The 19,009-nt window shown below is 36.7% G+C and overlaps 1 protein-coding gene across 1 annotated transcript; it reads right to left on the minus strand.

Annotated features, from left to right (window-relative positions):
• Nucleotides 1-515: 515 nt before the first annotated feature.
• On the minus strand, nucleotides 516-3,207 carry LOC130998412 (subtilisin-like protease SBT3). The gene has a single exon (XM_057923829.1). It carries the CDS (start codon nucleotides 2,922-2,924, stop codon nucleotides 642-644), a length of 2,283 nt encoding a protein of 760 aa, XP_057779812.1. The 5' UTR covers nucleotides 2,925-3,207; the 3' UTR covers nucleotides 516-641.
• Nucleotides 3,208-19,009: the final 15,802 nt, after the last annotated feature.

Genomic DNA, 19,009 nt, shown 5'->3' on the forward strand with positions numbered 1-19,009 from the left:
CAGGATTTTATTGAGTAATTGGTGTGAATTATTATATTTTATTAAAATATATTTTGTATTTGTTTATATTTAATTTTTTTTATTGTTTAAATTTATTTATTAAAATTTATCGTTTAATTTCGATGTCGATTCGTGCATCGCACGAATAGGCGTATACTAGTAAACAAACAAGAACGACCACTAGAGATAATCTCAATAACGTGTTTTAGTATTTACCGATACTTCAAATGCACTCGGGCCACGCCATCTTATAATTCAAATGCACTCTTTATTTAGTATTTACCGATACTTCTCTTTCCTTTTCATTCGTTATTAGGTATTCAAATGTGTATCTTTAAGCATACATCCCTCTCTTGGATGGGGTCACTTGGTTAGATAAAAATAAATAATAACCATAGTGTATAAAAATAAAATTTAATAACACAAAAATAAATATAAAATTAAAATCAGAGAAGTTAAGTACATAAAAAACAAAATAAAGAGAAATAAAAACTGAAAAAGAGAACAAGACTAAATAAATAAATCGCAGCAAGCCATCCGAATTACTTATTGCAGGATTTGAAAACCCATTATTAAAATTAAAATACAGTGATAAGCAAGCAAAAGCAGCCACAGAAAAAAGAAAAGAAAGCAGACAAAAACTAGCCGTAATTATCAACTCCGCCCGAAATCACAATCGGACTTCTGACTGTATACTTTCCGGTGTCTTCAATCCAGGTCAGCGAGCCCTGTCTGTACGTGGAATCAATGTCGCCCGTAAAACGAATGCTCAAGGAATAGCTCTGCTTCGCATATTTCTTCCTGAATACCAGAGTTGTCGGCGATACCCTCACCGTCGCATTCTCTGGTTTTTCGAGTTTCATTCTATACGTGGCTGCACCGTTTCCCACATTGGTGACAGTCCGCTTGAATGTTTTGGTGAGTGTCAGTCCTCTTTGGTCGAAGTTGAAGAGGGCAATGAATGAGGGGTAGTTGAGGTCCGACGACGGGTTCGAGCAATTGTAGCTCGATCGTATGATGGCCCGAATCTGCTCGCGAGTGTAGTTCATCGAGCAAACAAGATTCGCCAAATCTTGCGGTGACGAGTCGTATATGAGGCCCGGATCAAGCGCACGGTTCGGGTCTACCTGCCCCGACCCGATGCCAAGTGGCGAAGCAACTCGGTCGAAGGCCTGGTCTTTGATGGGTTGTTTGGTGCTATCGAGATGGTTTGCTGTTGTCATCATGGCGGATTGAATAGCCGCGGGGCTCCATTCCGGGTGTGCAGCTTTGAGAAGCGCGGCGACTCCGGCGATGTGAGGGGCGGCCATCGATGTGCCCGACTCGAGAGAGTAATCGGTGGACAGGAAGATGTTGTTACCAATTCGTGGTCTTGAATTCGAGAGAGGACTGTATGCGGCAAGAATTAGCACTCCCGGCGCCATAATGTCGGGCTTCAAGATCTCCTGGTAGCCCTGCGAAGGGCCTCTAGATGAGGATGCCGATAAGGCGGGAGCTGCCCGTGGTACTGCCCCAATTATTGTTTGCTGGAACTCTATAGTTGCGTTTGGTGTAGCACTAGTTGTTGCGTAATTGATCAATTTTACGGCTTCTCTCGGGGTGATTACGGCTCCCGGAAAACGAAACTCATTTGATCTAAGTATGCTGCTATCTTCCGAAATGATAATAGCTGCTGCGACGTTGGAATCGGAAAGATATCCCATTAAGGAATCAAAGCCTACGGTTTCGTCTGTTATATTGCAAACAACAATTCGGGTCAGAAACGACTGTGACAATAATTCAGCTGAGTTGCAGGGAGACACGGTCTCATTATAGATGAGAGGCACGTTGTATACAGAGGCCCTTGCAGGAAACATGGTAAATCCAGTGATGGTTTCGCCATTTCCGAGAGTGATAGTCCCTGCAAACCACCTATCAACAGTCCCAGACGCCACCACCACCTCCCAAGGGGTCCCGCCTCCAAACATGGTCGCGATGCTCGGGCCGCTATTTCCTGCGGACTTACACACCACGACGCCCTTCCCCCTAGCTCCGAAGGTTGCTGCTGCAATAGGATTCTGGAAGAGATCAGATGATTCGTAAGCTAAGGATATGGATATTATATGGACTCCATCGGCGACGGCCTGGTCGATGGCTGCTAAGGTGTCAGATTCATAGCTTCCGCTCTTGTAGGCTGCGATTCTAGCTCGCGGAGCAACTCCCCTTGCAGTTCCTGGGGCGTACCCGAAGAAGGAAACGCCGTCCACGAAGTTCCCGGCTGCAATGGACGCGCAGTGGCTACCATGACCATCGGTGTCCCTCGCCGAAGTGAATTCTCTGCCCGGGTCTGCTTCTCGAGTTCCAGCGTCGAAGTATCTGGCTCCAATCAGCTTCTTGTTGCAAAGGGATGAATTGAAATCTGGGCTTTCTTGGCAGATTCCTTTCCACCCCGCAGGAATGTCGGTCATACCGTCATCCTTGAAGCTCGGACTCTCCGGCCAGATGCCACTGTCGATGATGCCTATGATCACATCTTTTCCGTACTGGGAAGCAGGCCAGAGTCCGGCGGCAGTGTTGAGGCCAAGGAACTTGACAGAATGTGTGGTGTCGGGAGTGACAACATTGTCCACGGACGCGGAAAGGAACCCGCCTGATTTCTTTAGAATCTGCAATTCTTCTCTCGACAATACAGCGCTGAAGCCGTGGAAGGCATGGTCGTAGGTGTAGATAAGCTTCGCTACGGATTTGTCGGCGGCTAGTGATGCCGGATCAACTGATTTTGCTGATTTGAGAAGGGAAGAATACCAAGAATGGTGACTCAAGAATGCCTTAGGCATGGAGGATTTGTCCATGCGGACAATGTAAGTATATTTTTCTGATGAAGCATGATTAGCCCAAAGAAAAAATGACAAGAGAATCACAGAAATTGAAAAAGGAAGCTGCATTTTTGGTGCTCTAACATATGAAATATATCAATGGGTTTTATAAATGCTAATATGCTCTGCAGCCTACAGGTTATGCTAATTCCCTAAGTGGCAATATCTTATCCACATTCTGCTTATACTAGTATAATACTTCGTATAGACTGTACCGTTACCTCCAAATCCCAATTTATATCTATATTAGTATTTGCTAATAATGTATGTTTGAAATGTCAACAGATAATTGGAAATTTGAGATGACCTGTATTGGATGGCACTAGTTGGCGTTTGATGGTAGGTTTTGGTCCTGCCGATGCAATAACGTTAGATTCAATCATTTTAAGAATACAATAATGTTGTTGTAAAAAAAAAAAGAATACTACAATAATGTTATTTAGAATTGTAAGGGGAAAATTGGGGATTTGAGAAATTAATGCCTTAATTCTATATTCTGGAAATTCGAATTTAATAGCAAAAAAAAAATTATAATTTCCTGCATGGCTGCCACATCAATTAATTTTTTTTCCCGGCGTGTATATGTGGCGTTTCCGGCATACACGTCATTTTTTCAGTTGGTGGTTGGCTGACCATGTGCAATTCCAGAAGAAAAAAAAAAAGTTATGTATTATGAGGCGGATTTTAAGGGTGATGTGCAATTCCATAAATATGGGGAAAGGTAATGTATTTAGATGCAATTATCCCTTAATTAAATATGTTTGGACAAAAAATAGTTAGATATTTTTGAAAAAAAAAATACTTTATTTTAAATTTTTGGTATAAAATAAATAAAAATTAATTAATTTTATTATTTTTTTCCACATTGTAATTTTATAATATAAAAAATAAAAATTAACAATTACAAAAAAAACAAAGAATTTGAATAAAATAATAAAACTGACTAAATACTTAAAATTTTAAATTAATTTTTAAAAAATATTTAAACTTTTTTTGTCCAAATTAAATAGCACTAGTATGATATTTGAGTTTCAAAAGTTTGATAGATGTCGTGCGTCAAAATACAGAAAATATCTAAACATGCAAATCTGACCGACAACGGTGTGCTAAGCTATGAAAATTAAAAAATCCGAGGACCCATTTTCACTTTACTAAATTGCTCTTCTGACAGATGTTTTAATACTGCACGCCATCACCCCGGTCCTACAATATGAGAATATTTAAGTCAAGATTTATGTGATTATGACCAGATTACGATCTCCGGCATCGTTTCTTTAAATAAGAAATGACGATATTATTAAAATGAACAGCATTCGTCGATGTCGAAATCATGCATAGGAATGTATGATAATAGTGATTGTGGTAGTAGTGGTGATAACGTACGGTTGTGATAATTAATAGTGTAGGATTAGGAGAATTTTTAAAATTTTTATAGCTTCAAATACCTTAAGAATGAATAAAATGAACAACAACTTCATGACCAATTTTTTAATGAAATACAAGTTTCCCCCACATCTCTTCGTTGGCATTTTTTGCATTCATACACAGATCGTCTCACACTGTAATTGAGTAGCTAGCTAGGCATGTATTTCGAGGTTAGAGCTTCAAGAACAATATGCATGCTGCATGACCTGGAACAATATGGAATTTGGGATGTGAAAAAGAAATCAATGTGCTGATGTTGGAGATGCAGCCGCATGGGAGAAAAACAAAATTTAGTTAAATATACTTTGGTTTTATTTATCAAAGTTTAAATAAAAAGATATTCGAAAAAATAGCTGCATCAACCATTTTAATGAATCGTTAGAAATTATTTTAAGCTTTTATTAAAGAAGTTGATAGAGTGAAAATGACTTTTTCTAAACATTGAGATGAGAGTTAGAATCTCTACATATGAGGACTGCAAATCAACTTCAAGATCCTACTTCAAATGTGTAGGTTAATACTAATCAAGTGTAAAGATACAGAAAAGATTAATGATGATCTTGTTGGAAAAAATTTAGATCTTGGGACTAATTAATTAAAAAAGTGATCTTGTCGTAAGAGATCGAGTTTAAAGACTTGAACTTGACCGGTTATCTACTTATCGGATCTTTAATAGCTCATGAAGAAAGATTGAACAAGTCGAATTTGTAGAGAAATTAAGTTAGAAATAGAGAAATCCAAGTTCAAGTGTTCCAAAGAGGTCATGTGGAAAAGGCTGTGGATAAGAATAATGAGCCAAAGTGAAAGAGAGGTCCTGCACAATAATGATTGTGGGCCGGGGAACACATATATGAATGTGTTTGCAACTTCTTTTTTTTTTTTTTTTGAAAAGTCATGTGTTTGCACTTGGTTTTTGGTGAAATCTAAGGTGGAGTGTGTGTATATTTTTGTTTGCATGGGCGAGTCTTGGTGTCTGTGTGTGTTTGCGTAAATGGTCAATAAGGTGTAACTCAAATGATAAATTAAACACTGAAAGACTTTTATTTGTGAGAAATCTTGAATTTAATTAATTCTCAAAACAAATCTCAAAAACACTATCTCGCTTCAAAATATAGTATGGAATACTATTTTTTTTTTGAGGGGATATGGAATACTATTTTTTAAAAACAAACTAGAAAGAATTTGGCTCGACTCATTATGTATTTCTTTTTAATCTTAAAAACGAATATGGTTAATTAATTTGCAATTATATACTTCATTCGTCCCATTGATCTTGTCTTGTTTTTCTTTTTAGGTTATTCCATTGATCTTATCATGTTTTCTTTTTTAGGTTATTTCATTGATCTTGTCATGTTTCTATTTTTAATAATGATTTTACACTATAAATAATATGACCTCACACCTTTACACACTTTTACTACACTAATTTAACTCTCCTTAATAACAAGTTGAAAGAAATTTAAAAAAAAAATGAGAAATTAACTTATTAAAAAAGGGAGATGTGAGAGAGTTTTGTTTTAAATTTTAATCGTTAAACAAATATCTTTTACATTCTAAATTTAATATTTATATAAAATATATTTAATTAAAGCTCTTGTCATTATCTTATTATTTGATTGTCATATTTATGCCACACGAGCATATTTATGCCATGTCATCATGCCAGAATCTGACAAGATAGTAAAATGAGAAAAAAAAATTTGAAGGTTTTAATATAAAAAATTAAAATTGATGTGTGTAAAATTTAAATTCTTTAAAACTTTAATATTTATATGTAATTATCTATATTTTAAATATTTTTATTACTCGATCGCATTTGTAATGGATAGTTATAAAATTATAAAAGTACACATACAATAATTTCATAGTTAAAATAAAGGGTTAATTACACCAAAATCCATAAACTTTGGCCCGATTTGAAGATTTTCCATGAACTTCAATTTTTACCTTCAATTTCCTGAATTTAAACGCTTGTTCAATTTTTCCATACTTTTCATCTCCGGTGAGCAACAAACTGACATGGCATCTATGTGGTAATATTAGACTGACATGGCACTTACTTGGACTTAAAATTTGACACTTGGAAAATAATAAATAAAAAACAAAAAAAACAAAAAAAATAAAAAGTTTCCATCACCATCACTGCAGACCTTTGCTCCACCGCCACTTCACCACCTACCTGTGCTCCACCGCCGTCAACCTCACCTCCATCAACGTCGTTTTCATCGTCGCCACCGTCAACCACTTCACCTTCATCGCATCGGAGATTGAAAAGAAACCCTGGAGCAATTTCATAAATTTCGGAGATGGTGAACTTTGTTTAGTTGCGATTCAGAAAATCGGAGATGCTCCGATTCGTGGCAGGCGGCGACAACAGCGCTGCGCTTCGTCTTCAGTTGCAGTTTTTTGATCCAAATGATAGGGCGGCAAAGGGCTGTGACGAAAGGCGTGGTTTTAAAACCCTAGCTGCGAGGATCTTCTCCAGTGCCGTCCAAGGTTCTGATAGATCCCTTTCCACATCCTCGATTTTCAGCTAGGTTTTTCAAGTGAAGCAGCAGGGATCTCCTCCAGCGGCGGTCCGAGGACTACGCAGATGTCGCCTGCGGTGAGAGACAAGGGCGCGAAGGGGCCGTTGGCTCTGGGCTGCGCAAATCGTCGCTGTTGTTGTGCTCGACTTCTGGCGAGCTCGATTGAACAGAGAAGGGCGGCGAAGTCTGTGTAGCTGTTGTGCTAGACTTCCAGCGAGCTCGACTGGACAAGGAAGGAAGGCGAAGTGCGCGTAGCTGCTGTGGTCGACTTTCGGCGAGCTCGACTGAACCGCCGTTGCTGTTGTGCTTGCTCCGATTGAGAGAGAGATGAAATATATGACTAAACGATGTCGTTTTATCCCATCTAAACGACGTCGTTTCATTCTTCGTCTGGTAATTCCACGTCATATTGGAGATTTATAAAAAGCATGGAAAAATTGAACAAGTGTTTAAATTTGGGGAATTGAAGGTAAATATTAAAGTTCATGGAAAGTCTTGAAATCGGGCCAAAGTTCATGACTTTTGGCGTAATTACCCCTACAATAAACTATGAAATAGTATTATAAAATAAAAGATATCGCACATTGGAAACAGACTAAACTTGATTTGGCTCGATGTATTGTGATCATTAGTCATGCATGTAAAATAATATTGTGGCTTTGACCCTTCTATCTTAAAAATGAATATAATTAATTAAACTAGCACTTATATGTATACTAGTACGTCCTCCCGTGCGATGCACGGATCATCGCGTGGACCATGATATAATTTTTTCATATTTTACAGTATTATATAAAAATATCATTATTTATGAGTTAAATTAATGGATAACAAAAATATAATTTACATCAATCAAATTGTTCAATAGAATGGAATTATAAATCACAAAAATTTAATATAAAATCATAAAATTTATTGATTTTGAGATATTTCATTTTATATAACATTCATATCAAAATTACAAAATTATACAAATTGACTTCATCAAATTTTCCATTTTCCATTAGTTAGACACGGAAAAATGCATGTCACATTTAAAATAAAAAAAAATCATTTCCAAAATTGCTATTATTCCATACATTTCCATGCACCTACTGTTTCTTAAGTTGATTTCACAGCAAATAATTAATTTTATATAAATATTAAGGAAGTATAAAAACATTCATTCTCAAGTTGAAACATAAATGATCTACATGACAATGTAATAAACGTTACATCTATTTATTCTTACAAAAGGGATATCATCAAGATTATTTTAAAATATAAACATGAGTATGAAGATCGCAATGTTAGATTATATCGAAAAATTAGCATGAAGATACAAATGACTAAAAAATCAAAGGGAATCAACTCTTGCCTAAGGAAAAATACAATACATAAATATCTAAGTCACAATCATAAACCTAAAGCTTCTAAGGTAAAAACTCTGAAATCTGAGATGTCTGAAACTCTATTTTTTCGTGTTGTTGTGGTGGTGTAGGCGGCGGCTCCTCCCCTTGCCATGTCCAAATAATATCCTTCAACGATGACCTTATCTCCTCCTTCACTCCCTTATGATACTCCAATGTATCTATGTTCGCCTTCTTCATCTTGACCAGATGAAAATCCGGTGCAACCTCAAAGATCTATGCATCGATGGAGAACACCCATTTACTCCCTTCCCTCGTTCCATCGAATTTCTAATGCTCTCCATCCTTCTTCGACACCCAATCTGGATACATTTCTCCACTATTTTTAAAGCTATTATAGAAAAGAGAAATTAAATTCAATGACATAAGAACCTTTTCAATGTTACATTACCACTGGTGTTGGAGGATCTTCTTAGAATAAAACCTTTATCACATATCAGTCTCTCTTGTCCAACATAAAACTTATAATAAGTCACTCTTTTAATAGTATCCCTATGATCATCTATGATAATTTAACTTTAGAAAAATGTTCAAGAAATCACATATTTATGTTGTAGATTAAAGAATTTAAAATATCTCATAGCATCACTTACAACTAATACACTAACTAAATTCCTATCATTTTTAGAGACACACATTCACATGTCTATAGGTTAAATCAAGAGAAAATCGTGGGCTAAACGAAGAGAGAATAGTGGAAGAGAGAGAAACGTGAGAGAGATAAAATATGCCAAAAGAAGAACTGGAAAAATCAAACAATAACCTGTCTCAGCTTTTACATCTATGTCTTCGTTCTTCTTGAGTCTTCCCAAGATATCATTACCAAAGCGTTCCTAAATTCCTCTTTTGAGATCATAAAAATCAGAAAGATTTACAACAACAGGTATGTCATGATATTTTGATGTATATAGAAGGACAACAGACTTTCCTACAAAGTGGAAGTAAGAATTCATGACTGAATCTAAACAAATAGAATGATAAAAAGAGCTAAGTCGATGAAACACTTAGCCAACATTATATTGGGTTGACAAAGTGACGAAACAATAATTTTCAGTTTAACAGGCATTACAGCCCCACCAACTGTACGGAGAATATAAATAAAATAGAAGAAACAACATGCAAGAATTAGTAAACTTCTCAAAAGAGAACAAAAGTCTTTGTAAACAAAAAAAATGAACAAAAGTCCATCCCAAAAATATGTTAATTGCTCAGTTATTTAATGATATCAGCTTTTTCGAAAATGCTATCTAAATTATGGCAGTTCCAGATTGTCTAAAACAGAATATTAGAAAATGAAACAACTTAAGAAGAAAGAATCATGATTGAGTACTATCAACATAATCCTTCCTAATTAAGGTAAATTAAGAATTATCATTTTAGAGGTTACCAAGATAGTTTAAGATATTATCAGAATTAGTAGCTTTCATCGAGGGTAGAATTAGGTTTTACCTATATTTGTTTGATTAAGAAAACAACTACAAACACGGAAAAATATAAGTGATTCTACGGGCACAAAGTACACACATCCATTGTAGAAGGTTTGTTCTTTGTGAATTCAGAGACTCAAAAACACATTAAATGCTTGACACACACTTCCCCTCCCTGCCTCTTTCTATCAAATAAAGGAGTAAACTTTATATCATTGAAAGCAAGAAGTATATAATAATGAGGTACATGGTAATTATAAGAATGATCATAATATATGACTGGCAATAAAATTCAAACACCAGAAAATGCAAGTTTTAGTATCAACCTTAGTTTAAATGGTAACGTTAACTCATCTGAACATTAATTATAAAAGGCACAATTTTTCAATTCTATGGCATGTAACAAATCCAGGAAATCTTGTAAAATAATTAATGCGAAATGAAGCCAAATTATTTCAAACACCCTCCAATCGTAAAAAAACACTTATAAAATTTCATAGATCATATTTAGAGACATATTTTTTCCACCAATGATAAAATGAAATCCAGAGGCAAAAATTGAGAAACAGACCAGAGTGCAAGTTATGGAGATTGTTAGGCTCCTTGCTGAATTGCACACTCATGGTTCCATTCCCGAACTGCTTTACCAGAAACGAATTGGTCTTCCTGCAATCTCCCACATCAGCTGCCCAGGAACCATCGCCATTTTTTAGAAATAAAATTGATCCAGGCTGATAATCAATAAGAACAAAAAAAAAAGTACAAATTCAAGTGTGCTGAATAAAAAATTGAAAAACAAATAGGAATAGAGAGAAGAAAACTTACGTTTGTTCGAGACGGTGCGGCAAAGGCGGCGAAGGCATTTCCATCAGAGGTTGATGAGTAAACATCCAGCGGAGTTAGAAGGGGGTGAATCGAGGCAGCGATGAAATAAGAGAAGGAGGAGATAGGGGTGAGGAAAAGGGTTATCAAGTTTTGATGATTTCTTCTTTGTAATTGGGTTTCTGCAGAATTGTAATTTAGTCGAGGTTTCTGCAGAAATGGAGTAGAGATAAAAAAATTGTATATGGAGACGGGATATCAGTTAAAACAGATAAAATAGTGGGAGAGAAAATATTATAGGGTTTCGTGGGTAAATTGGATGCTGTGAAACTGGTTCTTTATATAATATATAGATTTTGGCGTAAAAGGTTACAAGATAATATCAATATATCATCATAATAACTGATAAAGAATAAGACAAGGTTAGCTATGAATGAAAGAACATAATGTAATTAGGGGCATAAATGAAAGAACTGTGATAGTGAGATGATTTTCCCGTAGCCTTATTTAATATGCTTATTAGTTATTACTAAAAAATAGTTCGAATTGATCATATGGTGATTTTTTAAATTTGTAATTAAATATTATAAATATAGTCTATCATCATCTCTTGTTTAATTTATAACTCAAACTAAAATTTCGATCAACTAAGATTAACGTATCTTGTCGGCAATGGCATATATTGAAAATAATTTCGGACAATAAACTAAATCACATTCCAGCGAAACACATCAACTTCAATGATCGAAATTTTAACTTGAGCTATAAACTAAATAATATAAACAAATAATAATTATATTTATATTACTTATAAATTCGAAATATTAATCACAACATGTTAGAACCGGGTACACGATCGAGATATTACAAAATAAATATTTTGAGATATTACAACTCAAAATAATTGAAAATATTACACAAGAAAATAATTTGAGAAATTACAACTCAAATAATTTTATACAACTGAAAATATACTGTATAAATAAATTATACGTATAAACTAAGTCGAGTCGAGATGAATCTCTTCCCGCAAGAAGATTATCGCCCCGGTAGTGCTCTTCGGTTTAGGCGTATCTTCCCCAAAGGTAAAACGACTTCGTCTCGTCGGATGTAGCACCACAATCCGGCGAGCTCCGGCGAACTGAATAAGGATCGAGAACTAAGCTAGACTTATGTTGTGAGTTGTGAATTATGATTCGTAAGTTGTGAGTTATGAAGCTCATAACACACCCATATTTATAGGTGTTAAACCTAGTGTGAACGGCCGGTGTGAACGGCCGGTGGTCAACTCCGTCGGCTGCGGTAGGTGGCCGCAATCGTTGAACGCAGAAGTAGAAACTGATTTTTCCTCTTCAACATCCAAACTTTGACATACAATATCTCACTCACCGGAAATTGGTTTTGAGACTTCAAGTATATCACGTTGATCTACTCGAGATGTAGATTAACATCCAATTATTATTTTAATTAAATAATAAATATTTAATTAAATAATAATTTTCAGATATGGCATAAAACCATATTTCCAACAATCCCCCACATGAGTGAGAAATCAGTATGCGAATGTATGCAGACATTTAGCTCAGTCCTCTTAAGATACAACATTGCATTTGGAAAGGTAGCTTGTGGCTTTGAACCTGCCATAGTCAATATTATCGAGTATACCGGCGGCCTAGTGGATTGTGTTCCTTGAACTAGTCCTCCTCGGTGTATACTTAGTCAACAATATTGACACAATATTGCTTCAATCCTTATTCGTTCTCACGTTTGTGTCCATTACAGGCCTTGGAACACCTCTTTGGATTCATAAGTGTTTCAATCGAAGCGGCCCCACTTCACACTTACATAGGTGACTCTTAACTCAAGTATCCTGCTATACTTGTCCTCTTCGAGGAGTTCTAGAGTCATTAAAAGTCAAAGACTTAACCTCACCACGTGCAGGTTTCCGAACACTCACTGTTCTACAAGGAATAGGCAATTCGAGTGTTCAACACACGGATTTTCATAGCTTAGTTGTCCCATTGAACCAAGTTCTTGGGATCCTCCAGTCATCATGGTTGGGTTGCCACTATGATTATCCTTAATTTGTGGACTTCAAACCCATTCCCCCTAACAGTTTATACATCTGATCTCGATGGATACTTTTTGTCAAAGGATCCGCTATGTTATCAATTGATCTTATATAATCAATTGTGATAACTCCACTAGTGACCAGATGTCTCACGGTATTATGACGTCGACGAATATGTCTCGACTTACCGTTATACAAATGATTTTGTGCTCGTCCGATAGCAGCTTGACTATCACAATGAATTATCACGGACGACACAGGTTTCGACCAACATGGAATATCCTCGAGGAAAAACTTTAAGCCACTCGGCTTCTTCACCAGCTTTATCCAAAGCTATGAATTCTGATTCCATGGTCGATCTAGCAATACATGTTTGCTTCTTGGATTTCCAAGACACAGCACCACCCCCCACAGTGAATACATAACTGCTCGTTGAAAACGAGTCTTTGGCATCAGATATCCAATTTGCATCACAGTACCCTTCAAGTACAGAGGGTTCCCTAGTATAATGAATCGCATAGTTTTGAGTATATTTCAAATATCTCAAAACCCTTTCAAGAGCTTTCCAATGTTCATTACTAGGGTTAGCTGTAAAGCTGCCCAACTTGTTGACCGAGCATGCTATATCGGGACGAGTGCAATTTGTTAGATACAACAAGCTCCCAATAATCTTCGCATATTCTATCGCGTCAACAGGTTCTCCCTTGTGTACACTCAAATGCACACTAGGTTCCCATGGTGTTTTAGCTATTGGCTTGTCAAAAGCGTTGAATTTCTTTAACACTTTCTCAACGTAGTGAGATTGTGTTATAGTAATACCATCAGGTCTTCTTAGAATTTTAATTCCAAGGATAACATCAGCTAAGCCCATATCTTTCATGCTAAAATTTTTACTTAGCATGCCTTTGGTTTCTTGAATCACTCGGGAATTACTTCCCATGATGAGCATGTCATCTACATAAAGACAAACAATAACATATTCGTTATTAGAATTCTTAATGTAGACACATTTATCGCACTCATTGATTCTGAATCCATTTGACAACATTACACTGTCAAATTTTAAATGCCATTGAAGCGGTGCTTGCTTCAACCCATATAAAGACCTTTGAAGTTTGCATACTTTGTGCTCTTGCCCAGGTACTACAAACCCTTCAGGTTGCTTCATATATATTTCATCTTCCAACTCGCCATACAAGAACGCAGTTTTCACATCCATTTGGTGAATCTCGAGATTGTGCAAGGCAGCAATAGCGAGAAGCATCCGAATAGATGTTAGTCTGGTCACAGGTGAATAGGTATCGAAGAAATCGTACCCTTCTTTCTGTCTGAAACCTTGAACGACAAGTCGGGCTTTGTACTTATCTATAGTACCATCAGATTTGTACTTCTTCTTTAGGATCCATTTGCATCCTAAAGCTTTAGCACCAGGTGGTAGATCTACTAGCACCCAAGTATGATTCTTCATAATGGAATCAATCTCAATATCGATGGCTTCTTTCCAGAGATCTGCATCTGAGCCAGACATAGCTTCTTTAATCGTCACCGGTTCGCCATCTAGCATCAAGACAACATAATCCGGTCCATAGACATTAGCTTTTCTAACTCGTTCCCCACGTCTCGGTTCTACATCCATAGGTTTAGACCTTGGTCTTTTCCTATTAGGTGGTACATGATTAGAACCCGTGGCATCATCTACTTGAGTAGAATTACTAGCTACTTCCATAGGTTTAGAACCTGTAGCATCACCATCAACTCCATCATCAGAGTTCGATGTACCTTTATCCTTGTTAGGATAGATATTTTCAAAGAATATAGCATTCCTTGATTCTATCGTTGTCCCAACATGTATATCAGGTATCTCCGATCTGTGCACTATAAAACGATAGGCACTGCTATTAAGTGCATGACCAATGAAGATACAATCCACCGTTTTAGGTCCTATTGTAACTTGCTTTGGTAAAGGCACTTCTACCTTGGCTAAACACCCCCACACTTTGAGGTATTTATACGAAGGTTTCCTTCCTTTCCATAGCTCATAGGGAGTTACATCTTTCCCTTTGAGTGGAATCTTGTTCAAGATATAGTTGGCCGTTAAAACAGCTTCCCCCCACATGTTCTGGGGTAATCCTGAACTAATCAACAAGGCATTCATCATCTCCTTAAGAGTTCGATTCTTGCGTTCAGCAACGCCGTTAGATTGTGGTGAATAAGGAGCTGTCGTTTGATGGATTATACCACTTTCGTTGCATAATTCAGCAAACGGAGCTACATACTCTCCACCTCTATCACTTCGAACCATCTTAATTCGACATCCAAGTTGATTCTCGGCTTCATTTTTGAAGTTTATAAAAGCTTCAATAGCCTCATCTTTACTTTTCAATAAGTAAAGGTAACAATACTTTGTGCAATCGTCTATAAAGGTGATAAAGTACTTCTTGCCACCTCTAGTTTGCACGAACTTTAAATCACAAACATCGGTGTGAATAAGTTCCAATGGTTGAGTGCTCCTTTCTACCGATTTAAACGGTAACTTAGCCATTTTGGCTTCAACACAAACTTCACATTTTTCTTGTGAGTTGTATTCATCAACTTTTAGTAAATTCATTTTTACTAATCTCTTTATAGCATTTAGATTAACATGTCCAAGTCTACAATGCCATAAATCTGAACACTCAATCAAGTAAGCAGAAGAGGTTGATGCATCTTTATTGATCTTAGCCTTGGCAGGCTTACAAGCTCTTACACCAAGTTTGAAAAGTCCTTCGGAGGCATAGCCTTTCCCTAGGAACTTTCCCCACTTGCGTATTACAACATAGTCAGATTTGAAAAACAATTCAAAATCCTTATTCGTAAGCCTAAAGCCCGAAATTAAATTCTTTCGGACAGTTGGAACGTGTAATACGTCTTTCAATGTGATCTCCACGCCCGACGTGAGTTGAAGAATCACATCTCCCATGCCAAGGACTTGGGATGTCCGCTCGCTAGCCTCCATTATCGTTTTGTTTTCCACTTCCTTGTAGTTGTGGAACAACTCACGATTTATGCATATATGGACGGTAGCGCCGGTGTCCACGAACCAAGCGTTCGGGTTGTCCACATGATTCACCTCGGAGATCATGGCAGCAAAGTCATCGTGGTTCCAATCGTCGAAGTCCTTCTCGACGTTGTTCACGTTGCCATTTGCTTTCTTCCGCTTTGGCTTGCGGCAATCCTTAGCCATGTGACCTTTTTTGTCACAATTATAACATACACCATCAAACTTTGATGGTTGACTACCGCTTTGCTTCCCTTTACCCTTATTATTAGGGTTAGGGCGACCACGTTTGTTGAAGGGACCGCCTTTCTCGGTGAGATTGGCCTTTGCCTCCATTGGAGCTTTTCCCTTTTGATCACGACTTCTCACGTGATCCTCCATTTGAAGCTTGGATATTAATATCGGCACGGACATCTCCGAGCGCTCATGCTTCAAAAGGTTTTGAAATTTCCTCCAACTAGGAGGTAATTTATCTATGATGATTGCAACGAGCAATGCATCCGCCAAGGGCATCCCTTCGGCTTGAACCTCATGTGAAAGATTTTGGAACTCTTCCACTTGGTCCATCAATGGTCGGGAGTCGACCATTTTATATTCCAACCATTTGGCAACGACATACTTGGTAGTATTCGCCTTGTCCACTTGATACTTTAGATCAAGGGCCTCCCACAATTGTTTCGCGGTTTCCTGAACCTTGAAAACACGGTAGAGCCGTTCGTCCAGAGACATGAGAACGGTGTTACGGCACAAGTAGTCGCCGCGGCACCAGTTCAAATATCCGGCACGAATTTCTTGGCTCGTCTCCCCTTCACTCGGGGTTGGAGGTTTATCCTCCATCAAGAATTCGGCAAACCCCACGGTTGTGAGGTAGAATAGCATCTTTTCTTGCCAATATTTGAAATTCTTGCCCGAGAACGTTGATGGTTTCTCGGCAAGACCAATAGTTCTAGATGTTGACGATGAAGCCCCCGTTGATGCAAACGAGGAAAATATTGACGACGTGGTTGAACCGATGGTTGCAGAGGTGGTGGAGCCATCCATATTGACGTCGGTGTGAGCCATTTCTCGAACGTGTATCAACGGCAGAGAATTAATCTTCTTGCGATTGTTAGAACCGGGTACACGATCGAGATATTACAAAATAAATATTTTGAGATATTACAACTCAAAATAATTGAAAATATTACACAAGAAAATAATTTGAGAAATTACAACTCAAATAATTTTATACAACTGAAAATATACTGTATAAATAAATTATACGTATAAACTAAGTCGAGTCGAGATGAATCTCTTCCCGCAAGAAGATTATCGCCCCGGTAGTGCTCTTCGGTTTAGGCGTATCTTCCCCAAAGGTAAAACGACTTCGTCTCGTCGGATGTAGCACCACAATCCGGCGAGCTCCGGCGAACTGAATAAGGATCGAGAACTAAGCTAGACTTATGTTGTGAGTTGTGAATTATGATTCGTAAGTTGTGAGTTATGAAGCTCATAACACACCCATATTTATAGGTGTTAAACCTAGTGTGAACGGCCGGTGTGAACGGCCGGTGTGAACGGCCGGTGGTCAACTCCGTCGGCTGCGGTAGGTGGCCGCAATCGTTGAACGCAGAAGTAGAAACTGATTTTTCCTCTTCAACATCCAAACTTTGACATACAATATCTCACTCACCGGAAATTGGTTTTGAGACTTCAAGTATATCACGTTGATCTACTCGAGATGTAGATTAACATCCAATTATTATTTTAATTAAATAATAAATATTTAATTAAATAATAATTTTCAGATATGGCATAAAACCATATTTCCAACACAACATGATCAAAATTTGAACTACTTTTAAACAATAACCATATTTAATACTGCAATGCTAAGTTTTCTCATCTTAAATCCTCTCTTTCCAATTTATAGTAGATTTATATTCCATGATATAGTAGCGCTCTCATAAAACCGGACTCGCCTCTGGCCCAAGATAAAGATTTTTTTTTTTTTTTTTTTTTTTTTTGCAGAATACGAATCTGGACATAATTAATACAGCGGACCACAAATCCTGCAAATAGATCTGCTGGTGGAAAGTGGAATTTTTTTATTTTGTGACTAGTGTGCCAACATCAAATTTGATTAGCCCAATATGCAGTTTAGAGCATCCGCAGCGCTGGTGTCGAAGGAGGCGTCGATCCGAGGCGCTAGGAGGCGAGCAGCGTTGGAGTGCCGGCCAGATGCGAGGCCGTGTTGAGTGGGCGATCCGGGGCGAAGGAGAGAAATGATGTTCGCGTGTGGGAGACGCGCTAAAATAATAATAAATAAAAAAACGAAAAATTACAAGAAGAGAGGAAGAAGAATTTTTAGAAAAAACGAAAAATTACAGAGGGGAGTCTGGGGAGAGATGGGGGAAGAAGAAGAAGAAGGGGTGGGGTGGGGTGGGGTGGAGTGGGGCGGTGGGGTGGAGTGGTAAAATTGCTTTGACTTTTTTAATTCTTTTTAATTTTTAGCCCAATTTTTAATTATTGTTATTTAATTCATTGTATTGTATTTAAATTAGTAATATTTATTGTTAATTTTAATTATTGTATTTTTTTATTATTATTAAAATTATGTAATTTTTTAATTTTGTCTTAATTTTATTTTAATTATTGTAATGTTTAATTTTAATTTTAATGAAATTGAGAATTTAAAAATAAAAGTGTAGAAATATGTATTTTGTGGAAATGAGGATCTAAGGCACTCTCTAAGACACAATGCATTGGAGAGGGGTGTGTCTTAGGTGGGGCCCACTCCTAAGACACCCCTCTAAGCAACAAGCATTGTGGATGCTCTTATACACATTTAGCCCCAAACCACATCCACTTAAGCCCAAAATTTAAGAAAAACATTTTGTATTTGCACCTAAATACACAATTTTTTTTAATCAAATTAAAACCTTTGTTTTTAAATATATAAAATTTTAATTATTTTAATTTTGCACACGAATTTCAATTGCTCTCAATATTAAGGTGAATATGCATGCAATGTCTACATTGCTTAAACAATTAATGTACCAAAATGATATAATTGAATAACTATACTACTTCAACGATTACATTAACTGTGTTTAAATGCAATTATCTCTTTATTATTTAAGTTGTTTATTGGGCTCCAAAAACTTGGCTAAGATAAGAGCATATCCAATGGTTCACTTATTGTTTAAGTGAAAGGTAGAGTAATTTTGTATTGCTCTTCAACAATGAACTTTACATATTACTCTAGAATGTAATATTCTATTTTGATATTTTTAATTATTATTCAATTAATCTTTTTATATAATAATTGTGTGTGTATATATATATATATGATTATATTTATATTTATTATGAATTTATTTAATTATAATATAATATAATATAAATATTTATAAAATAATTTATTTTACTAAGGAATATATTTAAATTGTTGCA

Source organism: Salvia miltiorrhiza, chromosome 1 (assembly GCF_028751815.1).
Source record: "Salvia miltiorrhiza cultivar Shanhuang (shh) chromosome 1, IMPLAD_Smil_shh, whole genome shotgun sequence".
In the NCBI taxonomy this organism is placed as follows: Eukaryota; Viridiplantae; Streptophyta; class Magnoliopsida; order Lamiales; family Lamiaceae; genus Salvia; species Salvia miltiorrhiza.